General features: G+C 39.5%; 1 protein-coding gene across 1 annotated transcript in view; it reads right to left on the bottom strand.

Moving 5' to 3' along the window:
- Positions 1–15,910, bottom strand: part of SPTBN5 (spectrin beta, non-erythrocytic 5) — a 90,661-nt gene that overhangs the window by 15,360 nt on the left and 59,391 nt on the right. The window contains exons 39-51 of the mRNA XM_059474229.1: positions 14,621–14,739; positions 13,862–13,976; positions 13,053–13,166; positions 11,816–11,937; positions 11,016–11,178; positions 8,965–9,153; positions 8,107–8,184; positions 6,510–6,682; positions 5,353–5,443; positions 4,586–4,732; positions 3,294–3,431; positions 2,303–2,559; positions 1,966–2,152 (exon numbers count right to left, since the gene is read on the bottom strand). Coding sequence (XP_059330212.1) covers positions 1,966–2,152; positions 2,303–2,559; positions 3,294–3,431; positions 4,586–4,732; positions 5,353–5,443; positions 6,510–6,682; positions 8,107–8,184; positions 8,965–9,153; positions 11,016–11,178; positions 11,816–11,937; positions 13,053–13,166; positions 13,862–13,976; positions 14,621–14,739 — 1,893 coding nt within the window. The remainder of the gene's footprint in view (positions 1–1,965; positions 2,153–2,302; positions 2,560–3,293; positions 3,432–4,585; positions 4,733–5,352; positions 5,444–6,509; positions 6,683–8,106; positions 8,185–8,964; positions 9,154–11,015; positions 11,179–11,815; positions 11,938–13,052; positions 13,167–13,861; positions 13,977–14,620; positions 14,740–15,910) is intronic.

Raw genomic sequence — 15,910 nt, forward strand, 5'->3', positions numbered from 1 at the left:
GAGCATACATGCATTTCTGTGAGCATACATGCTTTCTTTGGCTGACTGTGCCTGAGCACAAACAAGCCCCACTATTTTACCATTGCTCTGTTTAATTTCACAGCTATGAATAAGCAGGTTCAGAGTTAGACTGCAGTGCTCTGTTAATGTAAATGAGATGCCCTCTATGAGGAGGGGAGTTGCTTTCTCAACTCAAGTGTCAAACTTGGCTGGAAAAAGCTCTGATTCTAATCTTGCCTTTAACTTCCCCCTATTGATTTCAAGATGTTGTTGAAAAGTAACACCATATCTTTTCCAAGCCAAGCAGCTGTTTGAAGGCAAAATATATTTGTGTGTAAATGCTGCTTTGCAAGGCAGCTTCTTTTTTTTTCTTCTTTAGGAAGAAGGTTAATACAGTTCACTCACAATCTCTTTTGTGGCAACAAATCAAGGAATGAATTTTGCAAATCTGGCTCATTAGGACAAACAATAGAGGTGAAGCTAACAGAATATTCAATTCTTGACTGTTATGGCAATTCTGACATTTGCTTGCTTGTAAACCAACATTAAAAAGAAAGTGCACAGGCTGTAGCTAACAATTTTTGAGAATTAAAAGCTTATATTTTAATCCTGTTTCCAGAAGAATAGTAAATAAAATGTCAGAGAATTTTATTATGCACCGATTTTATGGTATATATCTCCCACTTTCACAGTTAGTCGAAACATTTTGAGACTTAGCCAATTAACAAAAATTAATCATAGCCTAAAGCAGTATCTCCTCTGTTCCTTCAGTTATTTGAAATATTTTCGCAGATTAATTCAGCTCAAGCATTCTTTTCTTCTGTGAACTTAATTACTTTCTTACCATGCCAAAGAGTTCATAAATTTTAGGAGTAATTGCACACAAAACAACATTTATGTTATTAATCATGATGAAACAAGTTTTTCATTCTTACTTTTTCACAATGATAGCACCAGATGCTTGGGCTTTCTCTCTTTCTGACTGTGTCTATCACACACATTGACAATTCATAGGATCTCCTGTCTTTCCCAATCCTAATGCAGCTTGCACAGATTTCTCCAAAAGTCATTGACATGGCACTTAAATGGGATGTCACATACTAATATTAATATTAAATACCAATAGCTGCTGGCAAATCTTAGCAGGAATATTTTTTCTTCCACCTTGTATTTGCCAAGAGAGAGTACTCCTTATTAAAGAACCATCAGGAAGGTATTTATTGGTATTTGAGATGACAGTATTCCAGGCACTGCTTTCTCTGATGGCCCATCTGAACCTTGTGAAATATTTCAGCAGTTGTCTTGAAAGCTACCACTGGAGTGAACGTCAGCTAGCATAATAATTCCCTGTTAACTCCCTCCCTCCCTCCCTCCCTCCCTCCCTCCCTCCCTCCCTCCCTCCCTCCCTCCCTCCCTCCCTCCCTCCCTCCCTCCCTCCCTCCCTCCCTCCCTCCCTCCCTCCCTCCCTCCCTCCCTCCCTCCCTCCCTCCCTCCCTCCCTCCCTCCCTCCCTCCCTTCATCAGAGCTGAAAAAGTTTTTGGTAAAAATATTTTCCTGGGAGCTTATCCTGAGACATCTGAGCAATGAGCTTTCTTGGATCTACTGAGTTTGAAAGCATTTTGTTAGGACCAAAGAACCTATGAAAATATGCACAAGTTTGTAAAATCTATTTTGTATTGAAAGGGCCAGGGTTTGAACTCAGTTCACAGAAACAGCCAACGTGACCACAGAAGGTCTGTGGTGTGGTACTTGCACCCCTGCAATGGTAAGCAGGACGGCATCCTGCATGTTGTCAAGTCATGGACAGATCCTTGAAAAAGAAAAGGATAAAAATGATGCCAGGCATGCTGCCTCCTGTTAGCCAAAGCACAGCAGATGAAGCTTGCTAGAGACAAATTGAATTAAGTGTTTTCTATTTAATTCTAAAGACTGATTCTTTATTTGATTCTAAAGACATGACACTACCTGGTGCTTCTCCTGTAGACTCTGAATGGTTACCAGGGATTGGCCATAATCCTTGGAGGAAGCCATGGGGAGCTTCTCACGAACCCAAGCCAGCTCCTCATCAACATCTCGGAAGAACTGGTACTGCAGTCTGCTTGCCTCCAGACTTCCCCGCCTCTCCTGCAGAGGGTCACGTAGCCTTTTGTACCTGTAGGTTTTAAAGGTAATCCAGTGAGGACTACAGATTGATAAGGAATGAACGCAAAACACTAATTTCAGAGTAGTGTAGAGAAGGAAAGAAAAAAGAATATTCAGGGAAGAAAAAAGCTGGCAGAAGACAGGTCAGGCTCTCACACACCTCTGCACCAGTTCATCCACTTTCTCTTCTAGTTCATCAGCAAGGAAATGTTTCTCCTTCTGGAACTGCTGAGCTGTGACCACAAGCTCTTGCAGCCGGTCCCTATGGGCAGCAATGTCTTCCTCCAGTTCCTCTTGTTTCTTCAGATGACTGTTCAAAACCACCAGATCATTGTCATTGTATGGTGCTTTCAGGTCATTTTCCACACCTTCCAACCATTTCTCCGTGTCCTCTACATTTCGCTGAAAATGAAGACCCTGAGAACAAGCAAGAAGAAAAGATAATTTAAACCTTTAGGACAGATAATGTGATGTGAAAATCTCAGCCACTCGCAGTAAAGATTGCACACAGTGCTCAGTGAACTTTTCCCATACACAATGGTGGTGCAAATGAAGAAGAGAATTCAGTCATGGTAAAGACAAGAACAGACGCATTGAACATCACTAGCTTATCTTACTTGTGTTGCACAAATGCAGATCATGGACACAGCACCTTTAAAAAAAAGAACATTTAAAGGGAGAGCTCTGTTTTATAACCACAGATTTTCTGATAGCCCAAGCAAGCATAACTCACAGTCATGACAATTCATGTGCCTGGAGCTAGAAAAATGAAAAGCAGCTGTAGGTTTCTTTCTCAATGTGCTAGAGAAAAGATGGCCTTGAGAAAGATGCAGAGTTGACACAATTTGAGTAAACACATTTTTCCTCAGTAACTCTCTTTGGAATCTGGATCTAAACCAGCAGCAGAAAGCAGAATCGAGCCCAGAGGATACAAATCCTCTTCCCTCCATAGGGATCTCCAATTTTCCTGCCAATTCCATTCAGTCAGTCCACACTTAGCAGATTCTTTACAATAATGGCCTTGAGGAATCAGGCTGGATTGTATCAAGTGACACTTGTAGATGAGACATGTAGCAAGGCAGCTGTGCTATCTCTGGAAAAGATACCAAGATCCAGCCAGCCACTGGCATCCCTGTTGCCACTGGCATTACCTTGTAAGCATCCTGCAGTTTGGTCCATTTATCCTGGCAACTTGCTAGCAGCTCTTCCCACAGCTCTTCCATTTCTTGTAGTCTGGACTGAATGGCTTCTGGGGCATAGTGCCTTTCATGGAGCATCTTCTCCCCTTCCTATGCCAGAAGGAACAGGCAACATATTCTTCCTTTGCTGAATGCACTAGAATATATCACTTTTGCCTTCATCATCAAAGTCTACCAGCACTCTTTGGTAAAGGGCCAGCTGCAACCTTCACCTCCTGACATAATAGATGGAGATATTGCAGAGACAGAGAAAAATCTAATAAAGACAAAAGGCTTACTGAAATTAGGGCAGAAACTGCACATCAAGGGAAGCAAGAGGCACAGCAAGTGAAAGGTGCTATACTAGGTCAGTAGGTGTTCTACTAGGACTAGCACAAATACTAGGACTATTCCCAACAAAGAAGGCAGGGCATCATGAAATAATGTGAGAGATTGTGCAAACAAGTCTATAAAACCAGATAATTTTACTGAGGATTGTAGCTCCACCCTTTAACCCCCTCTTGTCATGTCTGCAAACAGGGGGATTGAAAAAGAAAAGAAAGGAAAGAAAAGAAAGAAAAGAGAAAAGAAAAAGGAAAAAAGAAAAGGAGAGGTGTTTCTAAGATGCAGGTGAATCTGGAGGGGGCAATCTACTTTTAATGTAGCAATCTATTGCAAAATACATCCAGTAAGCACTGTGCTGAAAATAAAATTAATAAACATGTTACAGTCTGTCCTTCCAAACTTATCATCTGATCACAGCTTCTGCCAAATATCTGACAAGTCTTGTCAGGCTTCCTTCGTATCTCGCCTACTAACGTGTCTCTGCAAAGGAAGCACTTGAAAACTATCCTTTTTGTTGGATACATCTTACATGTCTTGTTAAGGCTGTACATCCAATCAGATAGATTCTCTGCTGGAAATAAACAAGGATACCTCTAAAGTGGCATTCACCCTGAGAGATGTCCCTAAAGTCAGTGGATTGCATCTTTTATTGCAGGTCCCCATCTGTTTCCATTGCATGCACAGTGAACATGCAGAGCAAGCTCACACTAGATAGTAAGAGAGTGAAGAAAGAGATGGACACAGAAAATTCTTGGTGGACTAAAAGAATAAGCTTCTCAGTATACTCAGAGACAACATGGACAATACCAGTGAGAGGACAGTGACTCCCCCTCCCTTGGTTGAGATCACTGTAACTCACACTGTCTGCAGAGTCTTTCATGCCAGTTCCCCACCCTTGCCCAAAACCCTGCTTCTCTCACTGATTTGATGGAGTCCAAGTGATTTCTATTGGCCATGATCTCTGCTTGGAAAGCCTGGTGCCTCTGCAGTTTGGTCTGCAGATTGCTTGGATCCTTCCAGCTATCATCCTGGGCAATGCTGTTCTTCTCATTAATCCAGGCAGCCACCTGTGAGGAGGGAAGAACAGAAATAAACAAAATCTTCAGTGTTTCTTCAGTTTCTTCCGCTCCAGCCTGCAGGCTCTCCTCTTATATATATAAAACAGGGAACTGGGAAATGAGGACCAAAATGAGTTGTCCTTCTGAGGTTCTGCTTCCCATAGCTCCTCCTGCCCTTCATGAGGTCACCCCTATATGTTTGTTTACTAGCACTGTTGTCTGGAAAGGGAGCTTCTCCATCAGATAGCCCCCATGCAGTGAGAAAATGCATGGGCACATGTGTGCATGGGGGAGCATAGACAATGATCACCCTATTTCTAACCCATTGTCAGTACCTCACAAAAAAATCTTCCTTTTTTTTTTAATGATGGCACATTCCCTTGTAATGCATTTATTTTTTCTGCATTTTGCTGTTTTCCAATGTACAGTAGATCTTTCATTTACTACACTAGACTAGAGGAAAGAATTGAAAAATATCCCTTCATCCTTATCCTCATCTTTCCCAATATTATCTCATTCCAGGCTCAGTTCCTTGATTTTCCTCACAGCAAATCTGTCTGGGCATTCAGATCTATGCAGCACAGCATATTTTAAGAAATCAGAATATTATGAATCCTGTGTAATTTTACCTCAAAAGAATTCTTCAGGAACTTCTGCAGAAGCCTTGATTCCTCTAGCAAATGTCTGCGAGCAGCAGTATTCTCCAGCAGTCTCTGTTTTCTGAGATGAGGACAGATATGTGAGGTAAAAGTCACAGAATGAATTAGATAGATAAGGGTTTTCAAATTTCACCTCTAAAACACACATGATCAAATCCTCCATTCCCTAGAAGGGAAATGTCCATGATATTTAGATTCCCTTGATCCAGCTGTCAGAGAAGATGCCCAGGACACTGTAGGAAAGATTGTGAGCTGACAGATATCCTACAAGTTCTGTGTATATGGTATCTGCCTCTGGAAATCACCATTATTGCCTTTCAGGATTCAAGAGAACATAAACTCAGCACATTTCTTATGTGGAAATCCTACAAATGTGATGGTGTTTGTCATGGATAAACTAAAGCTACACCATCCTTCAATTTTTTTCCCCCACTTTTGGACCTGCAGCCCTTTATTAGTGTTAATGCAGATGTGAGATATTAATAAATCATATAAAATTTGAAAACATTTACAAATCAGTATGTTCACTAGAATCAAAGGGGACTTCCAGTCTCTTTTCATAACTTTTATGTAGCTCTTTTAATCTACCACAGCAGGGAATACAACTGCTTTTACTTCAGCACTTGTTTAAGATGAACAATATGCAAATTGTTAGTAGCAATAAAGTAATTCACGCGAGAGGGCAAGATGTGATCAGAAAATTTGCAAATGCCCTAATGGATAATCTGAGTGGGGCTTAAAGATCAACCCCATTAGAGCAGAGTAAAGCAGTTGTCTAGGAAATTACCTTTGGTATTTAATGATGGTATTTAATGATAATGAAGTATTTAATGGCTTGGCAGGCCTTCTGTTTGCAGCACTGTCCAGAATGAGCATCACAGCACTGTCCCCAAGGCCAGGCCAAAATTAAAGAGAAACTGCCTTTTTCTGAATCCTGCTCCCCCTCCACTTAATTGCTTTTTGGAATGAAATACAGCCAATTTGGGAAGACTCCAGTGCAAAGCATGAAGTTGAGCAAATGCAAACCAGCTTATAGTTCTCTTAATTCACTTAAAGATAATGATCACAGGAGGAGGGTCTCATTGCAGAAGAGATTGGTGGCTGACATGGGAAGGATTTGACTTTACCTCCTCAGAACAGCCTGGCATCTGCTGTTGATATTTTCTGAGTCATAGTGCTTGTTCTGTGTTAGCTGCTGAGCAAATGAAGCCATCTCATTGATTTTCTCCATCTGAGCTTCCAGGGCTTTTTCAAACTGTGCGTGTTTCCGCTGCAGGCTCTCCACACTAGACACTGAGTCCTGGATAGAATTCAACAAAGGGAAGCTGCTTTCAGTCAGAGCCTTTCCATCCAAAACACTGATAATCCAGAAGATAAATGGCATTTACCCCAGATTTGCAAACTAGTTGTCAAGAAATTTTTTTGTTCCTTGGAATTGACTGGCATTGATCTGACACTTGGGACCTAAATATTGTTCCGTGCAAGGTCTGAAGCCATTATTTCAGTGCTGGATGCTTAGTTTCTCGTGCACATTGTTGTGCTGGTTAGAACACATAACGTCTCAGGAATTGAAACGTCAGCCCCTAATTTTAAATCAGTCTTAAGACAGATGCCATGTTGAAAGAAAGCGTGGGATGTCAAACTGAAATCAGAGTTAAGTGAACAAATATGTCACAGAAGGAGTTTAAAATTAGAGTCTCAATTTCAACCCATGGAATTTGGAAGAGCTCAGATCCAGATTTGAATTTGAGGATTGGAGTCTGACATTACATTTAATCTGCAGAGAAACAGTTCTTGTAATGTTTGTGAATCCCAAGATTAATGACTCAGAGTTCTCTTTTCATCACCTCTCTGCACTTTAATTATAGAACCAGTGGTGTCAAACTGTTGTTATCCCAGTAAATTCTGCTTCTCCACTATTCTAAATGAAGCAATAAGCTCACATCAAATGGGTCAAAAAAAACCACTAAACTTCTGGGTGCTTACATGAGTCATTGGATGGGAAATTACTCACAGAGCATTTTCTGCACATTGTTAAGCTAAATATGATTGGATGAGTCCTTCTAAGTCTGTACTGTAATGAACGGACTGCAAATACACTGAACTCTGAGATGTTTTTGTAGCACCTGCAGGGGCAACTAATTTAGTAGCACTACCTCTACAAGGTGTAGGGTGAGCTAAGTGTCAGAATGTAAATCCAGCATCCTGAGCAGCTTTTGCAGCCCATGCATCAGTCTGCAGTTTCAGTTATTGCAGCATTACTGATACCTGTGGTAGGTAATTTAAAGCTACACTGGGTATGCCAGCAGTGACAGCAATGTTGACTTGCACACTGCTGGCAAATGTATTTGGGTCAGATAAGACAAGCCAGGCTGAATGGGGCACTGAACAACCTGGCTGTTGGGAGGTGTCCCCACCCATGGCAGAGAGGCTGGAAATGGATGGTCTTTCAGGTCCCTTCCAACCCAAACCATGCTAGAGTTCCATGTTTCTGTGAAGTCTCATTTTCCTGCTATACTGAGAGCAGTTGAATTGTTCCATTACTCTTGGAGTCCCATCCTGTGTAAAGTACCAAGGAAAGAAATCTGATTCTAAACCACCAACAGGGCAGAGCAGTAATTTCAGAAGAAGAAAGAGCACAGGAAGATTCAGAGCGCATCATTGTAAAGTCCCTTCTCCTCCAGACTGGTTGCAGAGAAAACTGTAATTTCTCAGAGCACATACCCCTAAGTCCTCATTAGCTAGGAAGGCCTCTTTGCTGCTGAGCCAGCTCTCAATCTGTTCCACGTAGCCATAGAATTTCTGTGTAGGAAAAAAACCCAGCAGTCACAAACATGACAACATGCTGAAATGCTATAAAGCAGAAGCTAACATGACTTCAGCAGAGTATACTGAAAAAATGAAACTTATTGGTGATTTCAAAAATTAATGTAGTACATGAAACAGCATTGAAACTGCCCATACCATAAGATTTAAGTTCCCATATATGTGATGATTTTAGATGGGATTAGTAGCCCATCTCTTATTTAAAATACTTGACATTCTGCATTGTAGAATCTCTGTTTGAGCAGAAATTTTTAAAGTGAGATGACTGTTACAGAGAAGTATTTCTGGAAAATTGCAGCCAAAGTAGTTATTTTATAAGGAAAAAAAGCCAGGAAAAAATACATTATTCTGTCCATGCTAAATTTTTCTTCAGTTTTTAAAAAATACTTGTCTGGCACCATGTCTTTTTGGGCAGGTTTTAGAATTTGGAATAGTGATGTTGTGTTATAAGTATGTGTCTTTTTCCAGATGTATGAGAGTTTGACCAAAATTTGCTAAGTTTTACAGTCTTTGAAAAATATATTGGCACATTTTCCACAGAAATTTCTATGATTTGTAGAGGTAAAATTTCTCTAAGTCCTGTCGCCACTGAATGTGCTTGGCCTCAGCATGCCTTCCAGAAACCACTGAAATATAGATAAAACACTGGGTATTATTAGCACATTTTTCATCCTGCCATCTCAGAAATTTGCTGCTTTTATCAAGAAAAGACTGTCAGTGGCATGTTTATCCTCTCTTGGATGTCATTTTACTCACCTGTAAATCTTGTGCCTGAAACAATTTAATATATTGCTCTTTCCATGCTTGGATCAGCTCAGACCAGGCTTGCTGCAGTCTGAAGAGGGATTGGCGAATCTCAGGGGTTGCATAGTGACCAGAATTGCCAAGTTCTCTACCATAGTCACTGAGAGCGGTGAACCTTTCCCCTCGGGCTTCAATCTCCTCCTGAAATACATTACTGAGGTTGATGTCAAGGGTTTATGAAAAGCCAGTTATTCAGAATACAGGCCTTGAGGGGAAGAGCTTGGGCTGTAACTTTCCAGCACTAATATTTGCATGGAAAATAATTCATCTTTGAGATATGTTACTGGAAGTGCATAGAATTGCCTAAGAGAGAGTAAATGTAAATAATAAATGAGTTTATTGGTCCAGGAACAATTGTTTTCCTACAAATGAAAATTGAGATTTAGTTAGACACAGATTAGAAAATGCTGAGTTATAAATGAACACAATTTCAAACATCCATAATATCATCCCCCAGTCTTCCTACACAGAAGTGGTGCTTTTAAGAAACAGTGCCTAGAACTTTTCCTCTCCCGACAAAGAAGCTTGCATCAGATTTTTATGTTAAAGATATTCTTTTATTTCATTTTGTGTTGTTAAAATGAAACACACTTAACTTTTGCACCTGGTCTTAGAAATGAATTATACCCCTATACTGAATCCTGAAGGTGAAAGCATAAAAAGCAATTATGATCCCTGCAAACTGAATGTGGAATTTCTAATGTAAGCAATTTCAAAATGAAACTATGGACTGAAATAATACCATGGACTATGGACTGAAATAATGCCATGTATTAACTCATAAACTACCTTAAACACTATGGCATGTACTATTACATTTCTGAAATTAGAACTGCTGCTTTTAGAGATTTTTGGGGTGGTGGTGTTGCCCATTCATAGATAACAGAGTTATAAAATTGTAATTAAAATATTTTTGAAACTCACATGAGCATCTTGTGTTCAACTCCAGTCTCTCCTATGGACTTTGGTTTGAGTCACTAACAAAAATGAAAAACCCCTCCTTCTTGCCTTGTCTATAATTTTAGTTTAGTCAGCATAAGAGCATAATGCATAAGAACAGAATTCCGTGACTGTCTCCTTAGAGCCATTTGGGCTCCTTGACTAACAGATATTAAAGACTTAGATATTGCCACCATTTAAATTTGGAGCACACTACATCAGTGGCTTGTGATATTTTTAATATAACAAATAATTATTACCAAAAACTTTGTTAAGTGATAGGAGAAAGCATTGTAAAAATGGATTACTCTTAAGAAGGAGGGTATTTAAGGTACTTCACAATAAATTCAGGTTTAAAATTAATCAGAGTCCACAAACTGTGTTAATAATGGGACCCACAAAGCACTGGTTATCAGTAATTATTCTGTGAACAGGATTTTTAGAAGAAGTAAAGTAATTACAAAGAGAATGTAGCACAGCAGCTGAAAGATAGCTATGATTCTTGAGAAAAGGTATAATATTGACTTTTTTCCTAATGTTAATTAAAATTTCACTCCTTTCATAAAAGAAACCAAAAATATTAGCCGAATTAGCCACCAAAACATTCATAAGGTAATTATTACTGGGATATGAAGTGTTTCCAAAGGGAATATGTAGCACCATTCATTGGTAATTTGCTTTGCTGTGTGAAATAAAGCACTGATTTTATTTTCTTCTCATGTAAATTAAGTTCACATGAAAAAATCTAGCTGGAAGCAAGGATTAACTGGCATGAAGTTCTTTAGCAATATGAATAAGGAGATAAGCAGCGTGCATGATGTGAGACTGAACCTGTTTTTCACCATCAGGCTTGGACAGCAGCAGAGGTGAGAGCTCATGGGGCTTCTGAGCCTTTTTGCAAAGACACAAGCTGCCAAACAGCTCATGGAACAGTTTTGTCAGTATGCAGGTGATTTTTATCCCCAGCCTGGTACTGAAAACAGCTTTTTTACCCTGTTATTGACAGAGGCGCGCTGTGCACACAGAAGGATTCCCAGAATGTGAAAGCCATGGAAGATACTTGCCTTTCTCTCCTGATGCTCCTCTATCATGCTTTCGGCTTCACTGGCGCTCTTAGGCAGCCCCCCTGCTTCCATTACAGCTCTGGTGTTCTGCGCCCAGTCGAGCATCTCCTTCATCTCCAAGTTAAATTTCTGCAGCTGGTACGAGGCCGCCAGCTTCTCCTTCCTGCCACACAAGGTGCAGTTCAGCATCATCTGAGAGGGAATTATATAGTGGCCTCTCCCTCCCCATTTGCAGAGGAAAGTATCTTAACAGAAGCGAAATGAAATTAATTCAAGCATTCCCTTACAGTTCCTAAGAGTTCCTCACGTTAACCAAAACCACAGGAGATGCACACTGCCTTGGAGACCACATATTTACAAATATTTTTACATCAGTCCATTAGCACAAGAAAGGTAAAAAAGACTTCATATCTGTTGCTTACAGCAGTGATTACAGATCGGGTTTAAGCCTTTCTTGTTTTGGAAAGATTTGAGGAAAAAAATAATCTTCAAGCACCCTTCAAAAAGAAGTCTTTCCCAAAGGCTTTATGATAGATTTAATTTGATAGTCTGGAGGCATTTTAGTAACATTATTTAATGGGATAAACCACAAAAACATTGTATTATTTTTCCCAAAGTCACATCAGTGGAACTTCTTGTGTCTCAAGTCACACTTTTTCCAATGCAGATGTCTTAGCTGCCTATGTAAAATTTGTAAAAAATCCTTAAAAAATTTTAGAGACCTCTGACAAGTACGGTTTAGACCCCAGGGAGCAGCTTTGCTCCTGCTGAGAGATATTCAAACAACTCTAACTCTTCACCTTTGTTTGGCCTGTCCTTGGAGTCGGAGCCAGTTGTTTTTCATCTCCTGTTGCTTCATAGTCAGTTTGTCATTTATGGATGGATTCCTTGTGGAGAGACGGAAAGATTCCAGTTCCAGTGGCTGGGAAGAGATTTATAGTGGAGTAAATTTATGCCATACACTTATATTCATTCCTGAGTTTGCCTTTCAGGAAAAATAGTTCATTTTAAGACCCCAGCTCTCAAAGGCAGGTAATTAAATTACAGTAACAAAATATACAAAGGGATATATAATATACAAAAAATAATACACATGCATTTGTGAGCAAACATCCATGTGCAGGCATTGCTTTGTATGCACAAAAGTTAATTTACAATTTAGAAAACAGTTTTGTAGAATATGGCCAAACAGATTGGAAAATGAAGTGCTAATTCTAACTTCTATTAGCAGTCCGATGGATGCTCATCAACTCAGGTTTAAAGTTGAAAACTTTGTTGCAAGATTCTATCAAGTTGATTAAAATGAAGAATTTTAATTCTGCAGAACAAAAAAATAAAACAGGCTGGTTTTACTCCTTAAAAAAAGAGCAGTTATTATACTGTTGTAAAGAAAAAGTTTTTCATGTTTTCCATATGAAAGGGCCAACAGTGAAAAAATGTGAGAGGTTGAATTTCTACTACTGTTCAACAGGATTTATTTCTTTTTAGTAAAAATATACAAATATAAAGGAGCTTAGACCCATATTTAATGCTCAGTTTAATTTAGTCCTAGAGGATGCAAACTGACCAGTTTTCACAAAAGCCAGACTGGATCAGGCAGGCAGTTATAACCTAGAATTTCTGTGTTGGATGTCTGTGTCAGGAAACTACATGCAGTATGGGGTTTGCATTCTGTTCTGAACAGAAATAGACTTGTGATTTTGGTTAAACTGAGTACAGGAACTGGGGGGAAAGATGGAGTCCATGCTTTCCAAAATGTGTAGGACAGTCTGATCTGGCTTGTAGGTGAGGGCCAGAGACCCAGATGTTGAAAAGGGACCTTTCTTCTTAGATTTTTTGCATCAGGAAGAATAATATTTGATAAGATAAAGTAGGATTAAGCAGCACAGTATTTTCATGAGAAGAAATTTATGCTGCACTTGCATTGCTGAAAATTCCTGCGAATCAATCTGAAGGGCAACAATGATTTTTGCACCATAGTTTCAAGAAGAAAAGGTGAATTTTTTTCACTATCCTTTGTACTTCCCTACTTCTTACCTCCATTTTGGACTTAATAACACTGATTTCTCTCTCCATTTCTTCATGTCTTCGAATCAGGTTTTCCACACTTTCCACATCTTTTCCATAATCCAGTGCTTGTATCAGTGCACTCTGGAAAGGGCAGTGGGATGTGAAGATGGTGAAGGTAACACCAAACAAAAGAATCTGTATTTTATTTCAAAAAGCCTCCTCCTTCATCTCTTTGCATTGCCATCTAAATATTCTTATTGTCTTTTAAAATATCAATAGAACACATTGTCTGCTCTCTTTACAGAGATGAAACAAGAATCCACATCTCTGTTGAACACTGAATCCTGCTTAAGGTCCCTCTGGCCATTCACATGTAAAACAAGGACAGGCATGCCTCCTTGAATTTCTCAATAGTTCTTTTATAATTTTGGGGGGTTTTTTTCCATATATCAAAGCAGAAAAATATTTCACAATAAATTGTTGCACAGAAATTCAAGTGTGTTATGAAAATATAAAAAATAAAATGTATCCTTAGGATCCTAAGAAATTAAATCCCATAAAATGAAGAAAAAAAATTTAAAAGTTGTTATAAAAATATCAAGCCAAATGTCTTATAAGCTTAAGTAGTACAATGCCTACTGACTTATAATTAAATATATATATAATTAAATAAATATACTTCACTTACATTGTTGAAATAATTGGTTTTTATATAGCCTTTTTTCTGTTAATTTCAAAATTATAATTCAGGTTCAGCATTTTTACCTCCATTTTCTGAATGAATAAGATTGACAGAACATTTTTCCATTTCACTTAATCAAAATTGGAAAACATACCTTCTCAGTAATTCTTTCTGTGATGTCATCTATTTCTCTGATTAAGGCATGAATCTCTAGGGCTCCCTCTAACTTCTTCCTGTATGCATTCAGGTTACCATGAAAACTGTTCCACCTTTAATTGGAAATAATATTTTAGAGATGCAGTTCAGAGGTAAGGATTTCCACAACTGAGATTTGTGATGCTCATATTTAAACAAAACCACAGGTTTTCTGAACTACCTCATGCATTGATCTCCCAATTCTCCATAAAAGGGGACTCATCACAGGGATAAAGCATTAGCCTGAGAAGACTATCTGGTTGCATTTTTTCCATGTCTTTAGGATGGCATGGGGGTTAAAGCTAAAAATGTACTGATCCAGTTTCCTTAAACTTACAATAATCTCCCAATCGATACCTTCATGCTTTTGTTTCCTAGATAGGGGGCTGTGGAACAGCAAAAGCACAAGGCAATTCACCAGGACAACTGTGTGAATAGATGGAAGTGTCTAAGCTTCACGAATCCTGTATGCCAAGTGATGTGAAACAGAGTATTTGATTCCAAGGTTAGAAACATAACTTTGGCACTCCTGGATTAAAAATCCTTCTAAGAGACCTGCTCTGGGAGTCTCGAAAGACAACTCCAGTGTCTGATATTTGGTAACCGTGATATTAAAGACGAAAACAAATGTTCCAATTCCTCCATTTATCTCAGCTGAAGACACCTAATTTTCCCTTCGTTTTTTTGCTTTACAAGGAACATTTGAAAGCATACTCACTTCTCATTGAGCTGCTTTCGGCGCTCATAGATTGTCTTTGTTTCTTCCTTGTTCTGTCTCTCCAGTTTCATGGCCAGGGTATTGATAGTCCTGATGTGAGCATCATCCACTGTTGACTCCTGTAAAGTGAGAAGGGGAACAAAGGTACATGTGAAAAATTTCTTGTGATCCAGTTTTCCACTGAGATGTGAAAATCAACACAAGCAATAACAAGAAAGGGTTTTACCCCAGTAACATTTCAGACACATGGAGTTTGCTCTACTACAACTGCTGGTGTTACCATGTGCCTGATGATTAGACAGTAAAGGCAAGAAAGAACATTAATGGCTCTAGATGCAGCAATGATCTTGGTCTAGGTGAGGGCCCTTGGACCCTCAGACCTTCATTTCTAAGGCAGACGTTCCAGCAGGGGTTCATTTGGTGAAGAAGCACAGCTGCAGTTGCTGGCTACACAGGTGGCTGCTGTGGAAGAGCTGATGTGTGGCAGATTGCTCCTCTCTCAGACAGGCAGTGACTCATGGGCTCCTGGGTCTGTTTTACCTAGGTGAGCTCCTCTCCCAGAGTGCCTTCTGCACTGTAGACAACAGGCTCAAAATCCATACAGCCTCGAGAATCCCAGGCAACCTATGCCACTCTGTTTTCTTCTAAGTCTTCTAGGAGACTTGCTTCCCATGCACATACCATAGAATGGATTATATTTGCACATTATTCTAGAGCACAGAATTTTATTTTGGAGTACTACAGATGGCCAATACTGAACACTGCTCCAAGATTCAAAAACATTCCCTATTTTTCTGGGACAAATCACAAGTTTAGCAGGGAGACAATCACTAGTGTAAAGAAGCACAGCTGCAAGATGCCAGCACGCTGTTAATGTAAGCATTCACTGGAATGTTTATTTTGTTTGTGTTGCATCCATACCAACATGTATGCTTCCACATGTGCTTTCCTATTACGTACAGCCATAAAGTAAACTAGAGAAACCAGCAGTCAGATATTATTCAGAAACCTTGCAGCCTCCTGTCCTGGGAAATAGTAGCAGCACAATTAATAGAAAATTTGGCAGCCATCAATGCAGGAGGATTACTCCCTATCCTGATCTCAGATTTTTCAAGTGGGAAAACCCAGACTGGATGGATGCACACAGTGCGCCAGAAGCAGCCTCCTTCTGTTTGTATCTCCCTAGGAAGCACCGCATAACTGAGCATCAGCTATCAGGGCATAACTGCATAACTGTCCAACTTTTTATCAGCAGGAGTCATGTTCAGAGTTTTACAGGAGCAGTGGCTA

The sequence above is a fragment of the Ammospiza nelsoni genome, chromosome 6 (assembly GCF_027579445.1).
Source record: "Ammospiza nelsoni isolate bAmmNel1 chromosome 6, bAmmNel1.pri, whole genome shotgun sequence".
Taxonomy (NCBI): Eukaryota; Metazoa; Chordata; class Aves; order Passeriformes; family Passerellidae; genus Ammospiza; species Ammospiza nelsoni.